Source organism: Xiphophorus couchianus, chromosome 16 (assembly GCF_001444195.1).
Source record: "Xiphophorus couchianus chromosome 16, X_couchianus-1.0, whole genome shotgun sequence".
Lineage (NCBI taxonomy): Eukaryota > Metazoa > Chordata > Actinopteri > Cyprinodontiformes > Poeciliidae > Xiphophorus > Xiphophorus couchianus.
Genome location: NC_040243.1, coordinates 19,410,389 through 19,427,237, shown reverse-complemented (window position 1 = coordinate 19,427,237; position 16,849 = coordinate 19,410,389). Strand labels below are relative to the sequence as shown.

General features: G+C 39.5%; 3 protein-coding genes and 2 long non-coding RNA genes across 6 annotated transcripts; 2 read left to right on the top strand and 3 right to left on the bottom strand.

The window, feature by feature from the left end:
* Nucleotides 1-5: 5 nt before the first annotated feature.
* On the bottom strand, nt 6-10,263 carry LOC114159814 (uncharacterized). Its single transcript, XR_003598663.1, has 3 exons — nt 10,254-10,263; nt 5,899-5,902; nt 6-242 (listed from the first exon to the last, which is right to left on the bottom strand). It is a non-coding gene; the product is annotated as an uncharacterized LOC114159814 (long non-coding RNA).
* On the bottom strand, nt 730-5,878 carry wbp2nl (WBP2 N-terminal like). Its single transcript, XM_028041992.1, has 8 exons — nt 5,730-5,878; nt 4,478-4,586; nt 4,246-4,384; nt 4,063-4,155; nt 3,732-3,935; nt 2,390-2,500; nt 1,795-1,871; nt 730-1,704 (listed from the first exon to the last, which is right to left on the bottom strand). The coding sequence occupies exons 1-8, from the start codon at nt 5,786-5,788 to the stop codon at nt 1,648-1,650; spliced, it is 849 nt and encodes a 282-aa protein (XP_027897793.1). The 5' UTR covers nt 5,789-5,878; the 3' UTR covers nt 730-1,647.
* LOC114159805 (zona pellucida sperm-binding protein 4-like) lies at nt 7,057-11,506 on the top strand. Of its 2 annotated transcripts, none has more exons than XM_028041989.1 (12): nt 7,057-7,579; nt 7,676-7,800; nt 7,891-8,008; nt 8,351-8,485; nt 8,601-8,773; nt 9,304-9,380; nt 9,451-9,584; nt 9,665-9,848; nt 9,940-10,084; nt 10,855-10,924; nt 10,993-11,127; nt 11,204-11,506. In XM_028041989.1, exons 1-12 carry the CDS (start codon nt 7,378-7,380, stop codon nt 11,332-11,334), a joined length of 1,629 nt encoding a protein of 542 aa, XP_027897790.1. In that variant the 5' UTR covers nt 7,057-7,377; the 3' UTR covers nt 11,335-11,506. The 2 variants fall into 2 exon arrangements, with proteins under 2 accessions (XP_027897790.1, XP_027897789.1); XM_028041988.1 differs by having other exon boundaries at nt 7,058-7,579; nt 8,339-8,485.
* Nucleotides 11,507-12,234: 728 nt separating this feature from the next.
* rrp7a (ribosomal RNA processing 7 homolog A) lies at nt 12,235-14,956 on the bottom strand. The gene is made up of 7 exons (XM_028041993.1): nt 14,831-14,956; nt 14,519-14,661; nt 14,293-14,418; nt 14,080-14,203; nt 12,867-12,964; nt 12,589-12,796; nt 12,235-12,497 (listed from the first exon to the last, which is right to left on the bottom strand). Exons 1-7 carry the CDS (start codon nt 14,892-14,894, stop codon nt 12,412-12,414), a joined length of 849 nt encoding a protein of 282 aa, XP_027897794.1. The 5' UTR covers nt 14,895-14,956; the 3' UTR covers nt 12,235-12,411.
* LOC114159815 (uncharacterized) lies at nt 12,953-13,862 on the top strand. The gene is made up of 2 exons (XR_003598664.1): nt 12,953-13,050; nt 13,327-13,862. It is a non-coding gene; the product is annotated as an uncharacterized LOC114159815 (long non-coding RNA).
* Nucleotides 14,957-16,849: the final 1,893 nt, after the last annotated feature.

Below are 16,849 nucleotides of genomic sequence, written 5' to 3'. Positions count from 1 at the left end.
ATAAGACGGACATTTAACTTTTAGGTTATAAAGTAATGAGTTAACCTAAAATTGATTGATCTTACGGAACGGCTTGTGACTAATTGATATGCGGCCATTTTCTTGAAAACCCGAGGTTTCTCTTGTAGCAAGAAGGCTAACCGTCTTTGCATAACACGAAGGGCTACATTTTTCACAACATGTTGAATAAAAAAAAAACACCATTATATTTTAACGTTATTTTGTGTCAGCTGTGTTAAATACTTACCCAATGAAGCGTCTCTTTCCCGTTCTGGTAGAGCTTCGCCATGTTTAATCCTGCATCAACTGTCTCCGCTTAAACGGCGCCCTCTGCTGGATGGCGGCCAAACTACAACACTAGAAAAAAGGTCTAAGCGGACTTTTAATAGTTAATCGATTGAAACTAATTGAATCTAATTAAGCATTAATCGGAAATTAATCACAAGTCAATTAATTGTTTAGATTCCTACTTTTAGGCCCATATGCAAAAAAAAAAAGCAACAACAAAGACATTATAACACCATGATGATGGCGCCATCATGCTGTGGGGATACTGAAAGAAAATATATTACAAGTTGCAAAAGACCTAAGGGCTGCAAGTTCATACTTAAAATACAACAACCAAACAGAAAAGCAGAGGGTGACAAAAAATGCAACTATTCTGGAAGATGTTCAAAAACTAACACTTATTTTAAATTAAGATGGTGTAAGAATAAAAAACGTTAAAACTTTAGCTTTAATATATGAATCATTTATTAGATTTAAATTGGAACAAAATTTAGCAGAAAGAAAGAGAACTGCAAAAAGGTATTAAAATACAGACATTTGATTAAACTGGGTAAAGTATCTACTTACTACATCTGTGTGCAAATAATCCATCAAACAAACTGTAACTGTTGCACACTAAGGAAGATATATAGCCTGCTGGCCCCTTAATGCTATTAACCAGCAACCAACGCTTTGCACTCAGAAGAATCAACAGCAGCAATCACTCATCAGCCTTGAACTAGGCCATGTAGCCCTGCACTAGTGTAATAACTGGAGTTCTGGTGTTAGCTTGGATTTGCAGAGATTGCACACACATACGAAATCTTTAAGAATCCTCTTTAGCCCAAACATTGCACTGCTTTTTATCATCTTAAACCATCTTAAAGAAACACAACATTATGAGAACAAGAGCTGAAAATTAAGCTATTTTATCTTATTTAAATGAGTACAAAGTACACATTCATAATAGATTAAGTTGTCGATATTTGCTATATGTTAATACACACACACACACAAAAAAAAAGAAAAAAAAACTCAGTATTTGCTGTGATGTTATACAAAAGTGTTTTTTGTGTGGAATTTTCTTCAGGAACCGCAATCAAATCGGCAGAAAATGTTTCATTTATATGTTTATTTTGCATTTTATAAGTCTAGGTGTTTGGGAATTATTAAGAAAATAACGCATTTCCTATCTGAAAATGTAAGTAAAAGTTAAGATGGTCGGTTTTATAATGACAGAATATCAAAGACACAGTTACGCCGAGATATCACTGATTGTGCCAGTAGCCTTCAGTTTTTAATCAACCAAGCAGTTTTTCCATCAACTTCACTCGCCTCGGAATCTAATTTGGGGAAGCAATAGGAGTGCCATGAAGGTGTTCAGTCTTTCTTCTTGTCGGGGGAGTTCGGGTAAGGTGCATACGGTGGAGGCCGCTCCTGTGGTGGACATAAAAGAAAAAAAAACAGTTCAGTGGCATCCCTAAAAAACGGACGGCTGACGAGGTCCGCGCTGCTACAGAAGCTTACCGCGGGCATGTAGACGGCGTGCGGATTGCTGGGATTATAATACGCGCTGCCTGCCGCTTCGGCCGCCTTCGAGTTACCTGTGCATGAAACGAGACGTGACAGAGACAAGAAGATTAATGCTGACAGTTGTGAACGCAGAACGCGTTCAGGGTACAGACGCTACAGCTCAAACCACTGTACGGCGGGGAGCGCACGGTTAGTCACATGAATCTTAAATGACAGCTCCGGAAAATCCTCCAGACAGAATCAAGCCGCAGTCCCCAAGGAGCAGGACGGGAAACGTCCGACTGAACGTCCACCGAAAACGAAAGGACGTGTCACCCTGGAACAATGGGTCCTTGCATATGAGCAGGAGAGGGGAGTGTTTGCTGAGAGCTCTGCATGTGAGGATTGTTTAACCTTTGTAATTATGATGTTCAACACATGAGACACTAGCAGCCCTTCTTTTTATTTATTTATTTTTTTCCCCCAAAATGATTCATCTTGAAAAAGACAGATGAGATCTGATGGGTGCAGTGGCACAGGCTTAAAACGAGAGAGGAGAGAAAGAGAAAGAGAGAGAGAGAGAGAGAAAGAGAAAGAGAGACCAACAGACCTGCAGGAGGTGGGGGGGCGGTCCAGTTCTGAGGGGGTGGAGCCCAGTTCTGAGGTGGCCCAGGGTAAGGAGGGGGCGGGGCCATGTAGTCGAATCCAGATGGGTACATTCCTGGAACAGGAAAAAGACAAGAAGGTCAATGGAAGGAAAAAAAAGACAAAAGAAAAAGATGTGTACAACTGTGAGACCTAGATTATATTTGATGTATCAAGGGCTGTGACTAATGATTACTTAAGTTATTGATTAATCAGTTATTCTGACGACTAATCAATTTATCGGATTAAAAAATTTGGCAGATTTTTTTTGCTTACGCCCTTTTTGTGCTGAAATAAAATACATTAAAATATGCAAATAAACAAATAATTCAATTCCTTTTTATAAATAGGAAAATAAAACCCTTTGGTGTATGCTTGATCATTTGCAGCAAAGGATGCAGCTAAAAAACATATTCCTTACATCAACGTGTGAAAAGATCAGCCATTTCTGCTTGGCCAATCTGTTCACTATTTTTTTTTTTTTTGGATTAACTGATTAATAATTGGATGGTAAAATGTGCTTAATATGAGGTTTTTTTCTTCAGAATCTAAGGCAGGTAAAGCTAAATCTGTGCCACCTAAGTATTTTTGGACAAAGGTTGATATTTTTTGTACATGTTTGGCCTGATCATTGATCTAATAATTGATTTCAGCAAATGTTTTTGAGTCTGTATGCCCCAGTTAGCAATTAATATATCACTAAACTAGTTGATAATTAGTTTGAAAAAATCAATTCATCACAAAAAAATCGTTAATTTTATGTGTCATTTTAATTCCACTTTGTGTGCTACTTTGTAGAAGTTTACCACACAGAAGCCCATTAAATTCAGTGGTAGGCACGGCCAACTGAAAAGCTAGCTTTGGCAACCTTAAAGCACCAATCATAAACCTCAGTTCCGCTAAAGCACTATACCAACATGTTATGTAGCAGGAGCTAATGCTAAAGCACTAAATTTAACTACATTGATTCTAACCATCTCAAATTTGTTGCAGGCACATGTACCTGTATGGTTTGTGCTTTAATTTAATAGTTTTTTTAGTATTGCCAATTCTGTTGCTAGTTTTGCCCAATTTACCACAGAAGGGCTTCAATTAAAAGATTTTAAACTGGTTACTGTTTAACAATGGCTAACTGCGCTAAATGTTTTCAAAGTTAGCAAAACCGCTAAAGTGCTAAACCAAAAATTTCCTCCACTATGAGCACGGCAACGGATGCACGCCCACCACTTATGTTAATACATTTTCGGTATAAAACATTTAGAAACAACTTTACCAATTTTGTACAATATTTACACTAAAATCTGTACCTGCTGCTGCTGTTGGATAGGGGTAGCCCATATTGCCAGGAGCAGTGGGAGGGGGAGGACCCTGGTAGAATCCATTCTGCTGGGGAGGGGGCGGATAAGGATAGCCGGGAGGAGCCGGTGGAGGCGGACCGTACCCGTTCACCATTCCTGGTGAGGGGTAACCATAGGCAGGAGCCCCATTCTGGGCCGGAGCAGCACGGGATGCTAGTTCACAAAAACAAACAAAGGTTTAAAGGCAACATAAACTGTGTGCACTTTTTATTTATGAGCTTGATATCATCCAAAATGGAATAAAACAACTAAAAACAAAAACACATATGTGAATACAAACCATTTGTGGCCAGTTTGAAAAGATGCTGCCCCACTTCAATGGCTCCTCCGCTGGGAAATGACATCTTGAAATGAGCCGGACCTTCCCAGCCGCCTGAATAAACAGTTTTGATTAGAGAAGCCCTTAATTACAACATTAATCCAATTGATCATTGGTTTCCTATCTGCTAAAAAGGACACTCACCACCAGGCTCAGCCGACACGGTGCCTTTTATGTAGTTGGCGCCAAACACTGGTTGCTCAATGCTGCAGCCCTTCATCAGATAGTAGGGGAACATGGCTGAGCCTAAGCAGTCCTTGTTGTTGCTGGACACGAACATCAGCTGAGAAGGTGAATAACAACAAATAAAGTTGTGTGAAAAACATGAGCATCACAGCAGCATCCTAAGCATGTTAACTACACAAAAGTGAGTTACCCTGTATGGAGTTAGATAAATGGTGCCTTTCTTGGTCCCCTTCAGCAGATCAGTCTTGCAGGAGACATCGCTGAATGACAGCTCCACATTCTTACATTGTCTTAAGACACTAACAGGACAAAGAAGATATAGAAGATTTTTTTTTTTTAAATTAACCAAACCAACAAAAAAACAAAAACTTTCAAACACAGTGAATATCCTTACTATGAATCGTTGGAGTTGTAGAAAACAATATGATATCTGTTCCATATATAATGTATTCTATTATTAGACTAAGCTAATCTCCAGAGATGCACCAGCTAATTAGCCAGAAAATTAGCCCAAACTGGGCTGTAATCACATCATCCAACAAGATGTACATTGATGCAACTTTTTTTAGCACAATAGTTAGATAAAGGTCAGGGCTGTATACTTCAATGCAGTTTCTGTTTTGTTGTCTTAACACATTCAGATTGATTAGAGATGCACAGAGATAATTTTTTTTTAGAGTGAATACCAATCTTGTTTTACTTATAATATTCAATAATAAGTTTTATTTGATAATATCTTTCTAAAACCAAAAGACACCTTACAGAGAACAAAAAAATAAATAAATAAAACAATTAAAATTCAGTAAAATTTCACAATAGTTAAAATCTCAATTTAAAGCAAGTAAGCCAGCTTGAAGTGTCAATTTATATTCCCTTCAAAAAATGTGGAGTTTTGGTTTCATTATGGTAAAGTCTATGGTAAAGATTGGGTCAACTTCTCATTGCAGGTTAAGTGCTTTGGAGTATTTTTAGAGATAATGTAAATAAATAAATAAGGCCAAAGCTCTGTGACATTTTAGGTAACTTCGGTATTTTCGATATTCGATACTTGAGGTTTGTAAGCCGAGGTTGCGTCAAATTGGTGCCTGATGAGATTATTGACGTAACAAAATGTCAACATGAGAAAAGCAGCCATTACTTCCTGTTACGACAGACGGGGCTAACGAAATGAGTTAGCCAAAAGCAAAACTAAATTTCACAAAAACGTAGGGGTAAAAAAAAAAACAGACAGCATTATATTTTCGGTATATTGTTAAAAAGGTAAAGTTTAAGTCACAGAAATTCGGGGTGTTAAAATAACGCGCAGCTGCCTAGCGGGCCAGCTTTGCTAATGCTATCCCGTGAGCTAGCTCCACCTGAACAGATGTCAACAAGCTTCATGACGAGACGACAGCCGCTTAGTTTATTACATAAACCCAGAAGAAACCCCATAAAACACGCACCTTTCTCCGTTATTGATCAAAACTCCGCCGTTTTGCGAATGGTTCCGATTTAGAGCCATGTTCAGGAGCCGTGTGAAACTTCTCCTGTTGCCTGTGGTCGACGCTAAAGCCTGGAATCGTCACGGATGACACAACGCTTACGTCATCACACCGTCTGGAAACTCGTGACCTGACTGGAAGTTTTCTTGCTTCTTTTTTTGTTGTTTTTTACTTATCCTTGAATAACAGATATAATCTTCAAATATCTGTTGAACGCTTTATGAGAAAATGATTGAAAAATATTATTAACTTTGTACGCCAACTATTGTGGATGAAAAATGAGTCCATAAACATGTTGAGTTTTTGAGGATGCTTAATGTTCCAACATCTGTGCGAGAATACAGTACAGACTGTATATTAATTTGTATATTGCAGTTTAATTTGAATCATATTGATCTGTACTGTACAGTTCAATATGATTCACAGTTTTGTTAAGTTGCTAAAAAACAGAAATGGGTCATATATGCATCACTAAGTAAAGATACTGTATTGGCATTAATAGTTTGGATGAAAAAGGTAATAAAATCAAATGTCAATTCTAGGAAAAAATAGAAATGTAATTTATTGTCCTGTAGTTAATTGTTGTCAGTTTCATTGGAATAATGACTTTATAAATATTAATTGACCCTTGATCTGAACTCATAACAAAGTACTTGGTTGCCAAAAAGGAAGTTTACTTCTAAATAATCAAATATATCCGACAAACCAATTAATTAAAAAAAAAAATAATAGAAATAACTTAAATGAATCTTGGACATTTTGTAAAATAACTAAGAAAATAATTTCACAGCTTCTCTTTGAATGTATTTGTAAATAATTTTGGACTTAGATGGAACACTTGATCCAACTGTGTCGTGGCATTAAGATTAAGTAATTAAGTTTTAACATGACAATATTATCAGTTAATGATAAAAAATAAGTTGTTGGGTTTTTTTTAGTGATCCTTTTTCTTTAAGATGCAGGACATCGTATGAAGCTAAATTGGGGCCATGAAGCCGGTTAAAAAAAAAAAGCTTTTTTCATACTGAAAGACAAATTTTGAAATATCCATCCTTTGTGTATTTTTTCTTATCTTTTTGCTTGGTATTGTAAATGTTCTAATTTTCGTGCTAATTTTTATATCTTCATATGCCACGTGTTAGATGCAGCCTAGAGTTGTCCATTTTGATTCAAATAAAAATTATTATTACTATTATTCTTTTATTTTTCTTCATTTTCACAGACGTGTTAAGTTTTCTGTTTTAACACTTAGTAGTTGGTAAACCTTCTTCTTTTTTTTTTTTACAGGTTTGTGCGCCGTTTAAAACGTTCCGCCACCGGGGCTACATTTTTGGCCTCGGAACAATCTCTGCTATTTATTCAGTATATCATTTTACAGTTCTGATAGTAAACATAATAAATCGTGACGGGTTGAACTTCATCAGATAAATGTCGGTAGAACGGAAACGTGAAGCTCTCTGCTCCTCTGATGGAGGAGGAAACAAGCGCTGGACTAATTAACGCTAATTACCACGAGTCGCGTAAACTTCACTTAGAGTCACACAAAGACCTGGGAACCTTGGAGACAAGAAAGAAAGACAAAAAAAAGCCCAATACAAATTAAAAGGAGATGAGTTACAACTACATGAAAGCCAGACTGGCTTCTTTAGTTTTGATATTGATGGCGCAGCGCTGTTGCTGCGTCTCCAGCTTTCAGGGGAAGGAAAAGCGGCTGCAAAACGCACAGCTGGCTTTACCTGCAGTCACCTGCTCAGTCCGCGGGATTAAAGCGGTGTTTGGTCCGCTGGTCACGAATAAACTGCATGTCAGAGGTAAGATCGCGGCTGTTGCCCATTTCAGTCATTTAGTTATTTCTAATTGATCTTTTATTCCTCCCCCCGGAAATACTCTCTCATAATTGCGTTTAGACCTGTCAGGTGCTCCGGTCCCTTTAAGTAATTCTAAGGGGTCCTGTGGCGTGAAGGTGGGTAAAGAGAAGAACCAGAACCTCTCGCTTTTCAGCAGATATGACAGCTGCTATGCAAGGATAGAGGTAAAACTTTAATTTATAAAAAATAAAACGTAAAGAAAGTATAATCCAAAACCTCCGTGCATTGCATATTTGACTCCTTTCCCTCTGCAGGGCAACAAAGTGGTGGTCCCGCTGCTGGTCCAGTTGACAGGAGAGAACCGGTGGATCAGAGTAAACATCAGCTGTCCTCTGATCAAGAGAAGCAGTCAGAAAACCCAGCCGATGTCGTGTGAGTGACCTCTGACCTAATCATCAACAGGATTCAATGGATACTGTTCAACTCTTCCCACATGACTTTCTTCTTGTCGCACTCAAATCTGTTTAGTGTCCAAGCGAACAGTTTTCCCCGACAAACTGGATCGGCTGTACTTATAGTAACCCAGCTCTTTTCTTCCTCCCACTTTGAGTTAGTCTGTCACATAAATACCCGATAAAGTACAATTAATATTGTATGTCTCGGAATGTTTTGTGTTTTTAAAATGTAAAAAAGCAAGCTTTTAAAAAAAAAAAAAAAAAGGCAAATGAAATCATAACATTGATGCTTGGTTATTGTTATTAGCTTCTTCTCCAGCTTCCCTCGGTGAATGCAATGCTGATGAGTCCCTGCGTTTAAACTGTGGTCACCAAAGTATCACCAGCAGCGCCTGCCAAAAATTGGGTTGCTGCTACGACGCTCAGTCTACCGCCTGCTACTACAGACTTAACGGTACAAGGAACATTTCACCTCTCAGAGATTGTAGCACATACAAAAGAGCAACAACCCCTTCCCTTTTAATGTTTTACCAAACTATTTCCTTGAGTTGCTTTTTTTTTTTGTTTAGCGTGCTCTCTGGATGGACACTTTGTGTTCACGGTCAAGGCTACGGACACCCATCCCCCCATTGACCCCAGCAGCCTTGTGATCAAGGATCAGCCTCACTGTTTGCCCGCAATCTCAACTTCAGATACTGCCGTCTTCAAGATGGGAGTCATGGACTGCGGCGCGAAGATGAGGGTAACCCATCACGCCTCAACCTGGTATCATTTCATACCCGACGTTCATTTGCAACGATGTAGAAGGAGGAAGTTCAAACCGTTTCTCCCGTCAGTCATAATGGACAACAATCATATGTATCTGCAAATTCCAACGTCTCTGCTAGACTGTATGTTGAGGAAAAGATGGATGGAGCTAAATGCTGAACGGTCCTGGAAGAAAATCTGGTGGAGGCTCCAGGGAGAAAATACCTTCCAATACGACTATGTCCCTAAACATTTAGTACAGATCTAAAAAAAAAAAAAAGATGCTCAGATTCTCTCCCTCCAATTTGCGTAAAGATATTAGACATAATCCAAAAGATCGGCAGCTGCAATTGCAGCCATATGTGCTTCCATGGCATTGAATGCCAGACTTTTTCTATGTACCCTGTTCCTTCCACTTTAAAATTCGGCACTACTTATGTTGGCTTTAGTTTAAACTAGTTTCTCACTTTAAATGTCCAAACTGACTCCTTTTATGGAGGCTAAAGCATTTGCTTTTTCTTCTAGAAAGACGGCGATCTGGTGATCTATGAGGTTGAAGTGGAGGAGCAGAACAAAAAAAGGAAAAGACATTCAGCCTTCAGGTATTACTTACCCTTTCCTTTTCTTCTGGTGGTATAAATGAACTGATGAGATGTTGGAGTCGTTTTTAAGTCTGCAGGTTGAGTGTGAATATGACGAATCGGATCTGAAACATGCAAAAGACTTGAGGTCTTTGTATACCGTTACCAATCCACCGGCTGTAGTGGCACAGGGAACCATGAGGGTGCAGATGAGATTAGCTACAGGTACCAGAATCGTTCTTTTTGTTTTTCTGCAGCTTCAGCTGCTCAAAACCCATTTCTGAACTACTTTGGTTCCTTTCTAGATTCTTCCTTTACCAACTTTATCCCAGAAGACCGGCTTCCCCTAAAACTACCGCTGCGTCAGACGGTGAATGTGGAGATTTCCATCGTCCCACCGTCCCCTGACCCTGCACTCTCGCTGCGTGTGCGAGACTGCTTTGCCTACCCCGCGTCTAAGCACTCTGTGTGGACCCTCCTCCATGATGGGTTAGTAGGGCCTACAATGCGTCAATCTGACAATCATGCTGGAATGTCAAAGTGGAATGGTTAATGTTTTTTTTTCCTTTCCCCTGGACAGATGTCCTAACCCTCTAGACACCATGAGAAGCTTTGTCCCTGTGGACAACCAGGGTAAGACCACCACCTACTCTCAGGTCAGGCGCTTTGATGTGAAGACCTTTGCCTTCTTGGACCCTGATACTGGCAAACCAAGTGTGGAGCAGGTGCCCTTATCTAATTTTACATTTACTTTTGGATATTTTTGTTTTAAAACCTGCATTAGCATGCTGTTAGCCTTTTGTAAGACTCTATAAGACCTTTTTGATTAAAAGTTTTTGGGGTCTTTTGATTGTTCAAGCACAGAGTGCGCCTAGCCTCATATGGCTTTTCAACATAAATAAACCAACAATGATGGTCGTCAAAGCTAACTGGTGAAAGATTTTCACCTATCCGTAATGGATGCAAAAAACGCCGGCTAGCTAGAAGGTTATCAAGGGTATTTTAGCAGCTAGTTGTTGCTAGCCTCAGCCGCCAGAACACAGTGAAGATGTCTGCTTCTCAAATATTTGCCTGAGAGAAAAGCCCAGCAAAAAAAAAACTGTGAGATTAAATAGTCCTTCCACAACTAAACGTAAGATCTGTAACTAGTATATTTAAAGCCAACTTTGTTGTACAAATTTAAGACATTTTAAGGCCTTGATTTTAGAGGCACAAATTTGAGGCTTTTTAAGAATGTGCGGACACCTTATTTTGATAACTATGGCTGCTAGCCCAGACTAACGGTCCGTGGCTTCAATAAGTGAGTCATCGTCAATTTCCTTTAGAAATGTTAAAAATACTGAAGACTAAATAACATTTTTTAAGAGTGTGAATGAGGTGCATCGCTGCTGAATTGGCATAATTTAATTCCCTCTAAATATAAAAACACTTTTAAAGGACATTTAGAGAGGGGTAATGTTACTGCATTGATGCTAATGAATGTGGCTCTTTTTAGATGTATTTCTACTGTTGGGTGGAAATCTGCACAGAAGATGTTGACTGTGCCCAGCGTTGTACTATCATCTGTAAGTATGACTTTCATATATATTTTTTTTTACTCTTTCTGTTTTTGAACTGTATTGTACCTCCGCAGCATCGGATGCGGAGCGACAGAGAAGGCAGACCACTCCTGCATCCCGCCAGGTCCAGCTCGTCTCCGTAGGCCCGCTTCAACTGGTCCACGAAAACGCAGAACTGGATGACCTTCAGTGTGGAAAACTGAGCAAGCGTAAATATTTCAAATAAAGCGCTCGGCACCTTTTTGATGATTGCATCGTAACGCAGCTCTTCTCCTCCTTTCCTAGTGTTCAGAGTGATGGTGTATGTTCTGTCTGGCGTTGGTGCTGCCCTGCTGCTGATCCTGCTGTTTGCTCTTTGGTCAAGCATCCAAAGATGCGGCTGCAAGCAGAGGGCCACTACGCGAGACTTTAAATAAACCGAATACGTTGGCCTGCATTATTATTTGCAATGAGTTTGTTTTTGTTACTACGCTCCAACTTTAAGTATACCTTCTAAATCGTGTTTTTTGGGGATTTAGAGGAAGAGGAAATTAACTTCTGCAGCTCTTCTAAAAATAAAGTACATTTCCATTCTTGCTTTGTATACAATTTTAATTTTACACGGTTTCTGGTTAGTGAGAAACTCTATGACGCAGTGGGTTTAAGATCTCAAAGGCATCTGGCCCAAGGAATCTTAATTGCGTCCATTGTTGTACAAAGGCAGTTATCAACTGGATAAATCAATCTGGGTGTAGATAAAGTACCATTTGCAATTAAGCAGGACATAACTAAGATGCATAATGTAAGAACAGCTTTTAGAATAGAAAAACTGTACATATAGCTTTTCTTTTTCTGATTTATAGATTTATGCAAACATGCCTCGGCACTACATCCACTACCCTCCCACAGCTGGGCAAATTGCATCGCTGCACTCTCCTGCTAATGTGCGTTTCCTTGACAACAAGATGGATTGGATTAGAAGTGGGACATCTATAAAGAGTTGTTTGGAGTTGATAAAAGCAAGTCAAAGTTAAGATCAGAGAGCGAGCTCCAGCAGAATGTCAAACACATGGTGAGGAGCCTCTAGAAATAATTATATAAAGAAGCAGGATTCATACAATTAATATAACTGGTCCTAAACATGCAGGTTTTTGATTATCATATTAAACGCTGCATCATCTTTTATTATTCTTTGAAAAAGTATATTAAGAGCTCTGAAACTGCAGCTCTGAGGAGGAGTTGTGCCTCAAAGGCGGAGCTAGGTCCTCCCAAGCGTTATGTTTTCCACAGCTGAGTGGTTGCCACGGGAGATTCAAGGATTGAGCATTATAACAAGCTTTATTGTTTCTTCAACTTCCTGCGATCCTTCATTTTTAAAAAATCCCCAAAAGTCTCACTTACTGATAGTTTGACAGCCATGAAAATACAAACAGGTTTATTAAATGAAATTCCAAGAATATGGTTCAACTAAGAACAGAAAAGCAGTGAAATGAGTCAAAAGTGTGCGGTTTGCTTCAGTACGGTTTGAACTTCCTCTGTGCCCTCATCAGAGCGATTCGCTGTTTATCCTCCTCAAACTTCCTCCTCAGCTCAGCGATATCTGGGAACGGATTAAAGGAGAAACGGCTCAACAACTCCTCCACCTCAACGTGCTTCCTTAGTTCGGCGCCATTAAAATACGACCGACTCACGTTCTTTCTGCGTGTTCTTGTGCTGCCAGGTGTAGAAGTTCATCAGCTCCTTCCTCCTCTTCTTCCTTGCCTCCCTCTGCAGGGTCCTCTGGTTGGCGGCCTCGCTGTGGGGCCGGGCCTTGGCGCCCTTGTGACCTCTCGTGACCTTCACCCAGCCCTCCTCGTCCTCCTGCTGCTTCTCAGCCTCCTCCCTCTGCCGCTCTGCCTCCTGCGACAAAAACGAAGCGTCAGGTTTGAAGTCGCTCGGACGTCGATTGGAGGAGCTGTGCTGCTTTTACCTTTTCTTGCCGCTTGTCGTAGTCCTGCATGAACGAGTCGACCGTCTGCTGCAGTTTGTCGGGGTGGATGATGGACTTTGTGTACTGCTGGATCCATTCTGTCACGGGGGAGACGCACCAATCAACATGCGAGTGTCACGTGTAACCAGAAATGCATCCCCACGTTTCATCATGTTCTGGATGGGTAGTGTTAGATTTTTTCCCGCTCATATATCACTTTGCAATTCTTCAATGCAGTTATGGTTTGCTGTGTTGCCTTTGTGGCTTGTGGGAAACTTTAAGCAAAATTTCTTCTGGCTTTTGTTATTCTTCTAGCGACCTTTTCAAAAAAATCCACTTCCGCTACTACAAAATAAAACTCGCGTAGAGCTACAACCAACAGTTTTCTAGATATGCATCACGTGCAACTGCGTTTACTACGAAAGCTAACAAATTTAAAACTACTTTTTTCTATTTTCAGAACCCGAATCTGAAACTACGCCGTACGGTCGCTCTGGGATCGTCTAGACTCGCTTGTGAACTTTCAGTGACTTCATTCACACAGATTAATAAGTTGGCACAAATTCATCTACAAAACGATCAGTAGCAAAAAACCCTCCTTACCTTCGCTCACTCAATAATTCCAACATTTTGTTCTAATAAATTCATCACTATGACGGTTCAGAGAGGTCATTTGTCATCATTTCATTTTCTTGCACCCAAAGTCTGGAACTAGAAAAAAAAACCCACTAAAGCTCAGTAAGCTAACTTCAATATTGACCTCTATAAACTCAGTAAAATCCATGATCGATGTACCTGCTATTAAAAACGGTTTACTTATGTCTTCGTGTTTATTCAGTATGAAAACGGTTGAAATTCTATTTTTCTTTCTCTGTTTTGAGATATTCTTCTGTTTTCTGCTGCATGATGAAAATGACGATTTGTTCTCAAACAGCTCACCTGCTTAAATAAAGGATAACTGAAAAAAATATAAATAAAATTTGAGAACAAAATGAATCTATAAATGAGGAAAGTGAAGAAATATGTGTGGCATAATTTAAAGCTGGCTGCTTTCAGAAGCCTGTTGTGGATATTACAGAAAAGCTCCTAAAATGACGATTTCTTGTTGCATTCCCAGTCAGAAACATTTCCGTTTTGGTTTCGCCCATCACATAAAACCTGTTGAAACTATTCAGCGTGTGTTTTGTAATGTGAAATGTGAAGGAGAGCTCACTCTGTACTCCAGTTTTCACTGGTTTCTGCTCTGTGCTGACCACCAAAGATTCATCATGCGGATGGGATTTAGCTGCCGTTATGCTGGAGGAGCTTTCAAACACAACGTAGCCGACTTTGAAACCCTGGAAGACACGAATGGAGACACAATGAACTCGGCTGCTCTTAATATCAGGAGCTAAAGAGATGGGAAAAACTCTTAGCTCAGGCTGACCTGTTTGGCTGCTGGTCTGAAGATCTTGGGCAGTTTGGGTCCAGACTCCTGAGAGGAACCCGGGACATCCCTCAGCTCTACTGAAGCAACAACGCCAAACTTTGAGAATAAGTCTTGGGTGACACTCTAAAGAACAAAATGAGAAAATGTCAGCCTTTCTGGTTATATATAAAACACTCGGCCTGTTTTTGCTCCAGACTAAATGCTGGGAGCTGGAATGCCTCACCTGTGAGCAGTATGGAGGGATGTTGAGCACAAATAAAGTCCGATCCAGCGGCCTGCAGGAAGTCTTCTCTGCTCGGACTTTGTGCTCCTTCACGTACAGAGAATGTCGCGCTGCGCTGTCGGGGCTGAACTGTAAGGGCAGAACTGCAGAGAGACGGGAGGAGAACCCAAACATCAGCAACCGGAAGCACTTACTCCCATCAAACCGGTCCGTAAACACTGACTCAAACAACAAGACACGGATTGATTAAATAATGCATCTAGATACTGTCCTTCTGGACTCGATAAATGGGAATAAATGAATGATAGATACCCGCAAATCCTTCAGGAGTAACACACGCCCGTTTTGTAGCATGTTTCTTCTTAGACGGCGCCATGTTGTGTGACCTTTCAACCGGAAGCGCATCAACATTTCTCCTTGAACTGTTTTTTTTTTGGGTTTGTTTTACTTATTGTTAAATATATGAGGTGTCGTTTGTGCAGATATACTCAATCATTAACAGCTATATTTTGTGACATTAAGACTCTCGTAAGTTTAATAGTAACAAATTTTATACCATTTGAAATCTTGTATATTTCCTTTAAATAGTGCCACATTTCTAGGGAAAATGTATTCAGTGAGTTGAGTACATGAGTTCTGCCTCTTTGTTACAAATATTTCTAAATTATCACAACAAACTCCGTGATTTTGATTGCCAAAAAAATAAACAAAAAAACAACCACAAAGTCCTGGATGGACTGATCAGTGTGAAAAGATGTTCAATATAATTTCATTTTAAGAAATGTACTGACTGCTGAAAAAGCTATTTATTGATATTTTACCAATTTAATGGGTCTCATCAATATGTTCTGGAGCAACCGGCCCTTTAAGAACATTCAGATTTTTGATGTGGCCTAAACTGAAAATGTGTTTGACACCGCTGCCCTCGTCAGATTCTCACTGCCAGAAAACTCCTTCTTTTATTGACTCTTGTTTGGCGGTGCTAATTGGAGATGATTAAAGTTTGAAGAAATGAGACATACTGGTAATTTGAGTCCATTCTTCCTATCTGCCTTCTTGTAAGAGGCATTTTTGGCTTGAAATCAGACGTATCAGCACATTTCTCCACCAACCACCTAGAGTGAGAAATAATGATAATCAGTTGAACACAAAACGTTGTTTCTTCAGTGTCATATTGTTCTTATCCCTCATTTTTACTTTGGACTTCCTGTTACACCATAAGAACTTTGTGATGGATTTCTTTCAGTTTTTTAAAAGAAAGAAATCTGTTACTTTCCTGGATGAAGAATATGCTAAGTGGGGTTGCACAGTTGGAAGAACCGTCGAAATGCAGTAAGGAGTTATTTTAGGATGTTTTTTTTTTACCTCACGGTTCTCTCTGGGCACTCCAGCTTCCTTCTTCAGTCCAAAAGCATGATTGCTAGGCTAATTGGGCTCTAAATTGTCCTGAGGTGTTGGTGTGATTTCTGTAGGTTAGATATATATTTCTGATGTAACAAAACTTATAAATGGGGGGGGTTCAAACAGCACTCCTCAATGTTGTAAGTTGTTAAAACCATGGCTGTGGTACGATGACGTCACATAATTCAGCTTTTGTTGCTTTATGCTTCATGTGTCAAACTCAAGGCCCGGGGGCCAAATTTGGCCCTCCGTAGTTTTTTATGTGGCCCATCTAGACTCCAAATTACATCAATAAGTCCCTCCACTTTCATCCGAATTTTTTTTTTTTTTTCCAGGTATTACTGCAATTTTTTTTCCTCAAAACTGGCCAGAAGCATTTTAAGTTACTGCTGCCTCGGCTTTACTTTTTGTAAAGTCGCAGTCTGTGATCGATACGCCGATTAATAAAAAGTCACATGTAAGGCCATACAATATCATAAAAAATCCTTACAAATATTTCTGAATTAACACCACAAAATCTGTGATTTTGATTAAAAATAAGAAAAACAATTCTGGATGGACTGAAAAGGTGTTCAATTTCATTTTAAGGAACACTTATTGAAGGCTGAAACCAACAGATATTTATTGATATTTTAACATTTTAATGGGTTCTATCAATAGATTCTGGCACAACCGGCCCTTTAAGAACATTGCGACTTTTGATACGGCCCAAAATGAAAATGAGTTTGATTCATGTGTGTTTGAGTGCGACATAAAATGTTGAATGACACGAGGACATTTGTGGGAAGTGTTCCTGGCGCACTGCATATATCTTTGTGGCATCTGGTTAAAGATGTAAAGACATTAAAAATCATAAGTGTACAGTGTTAGAATATTACTACTCAACTGTAACCTCTTTCCATGTTTTTAGAAGATTTTCATGCTTTTTTT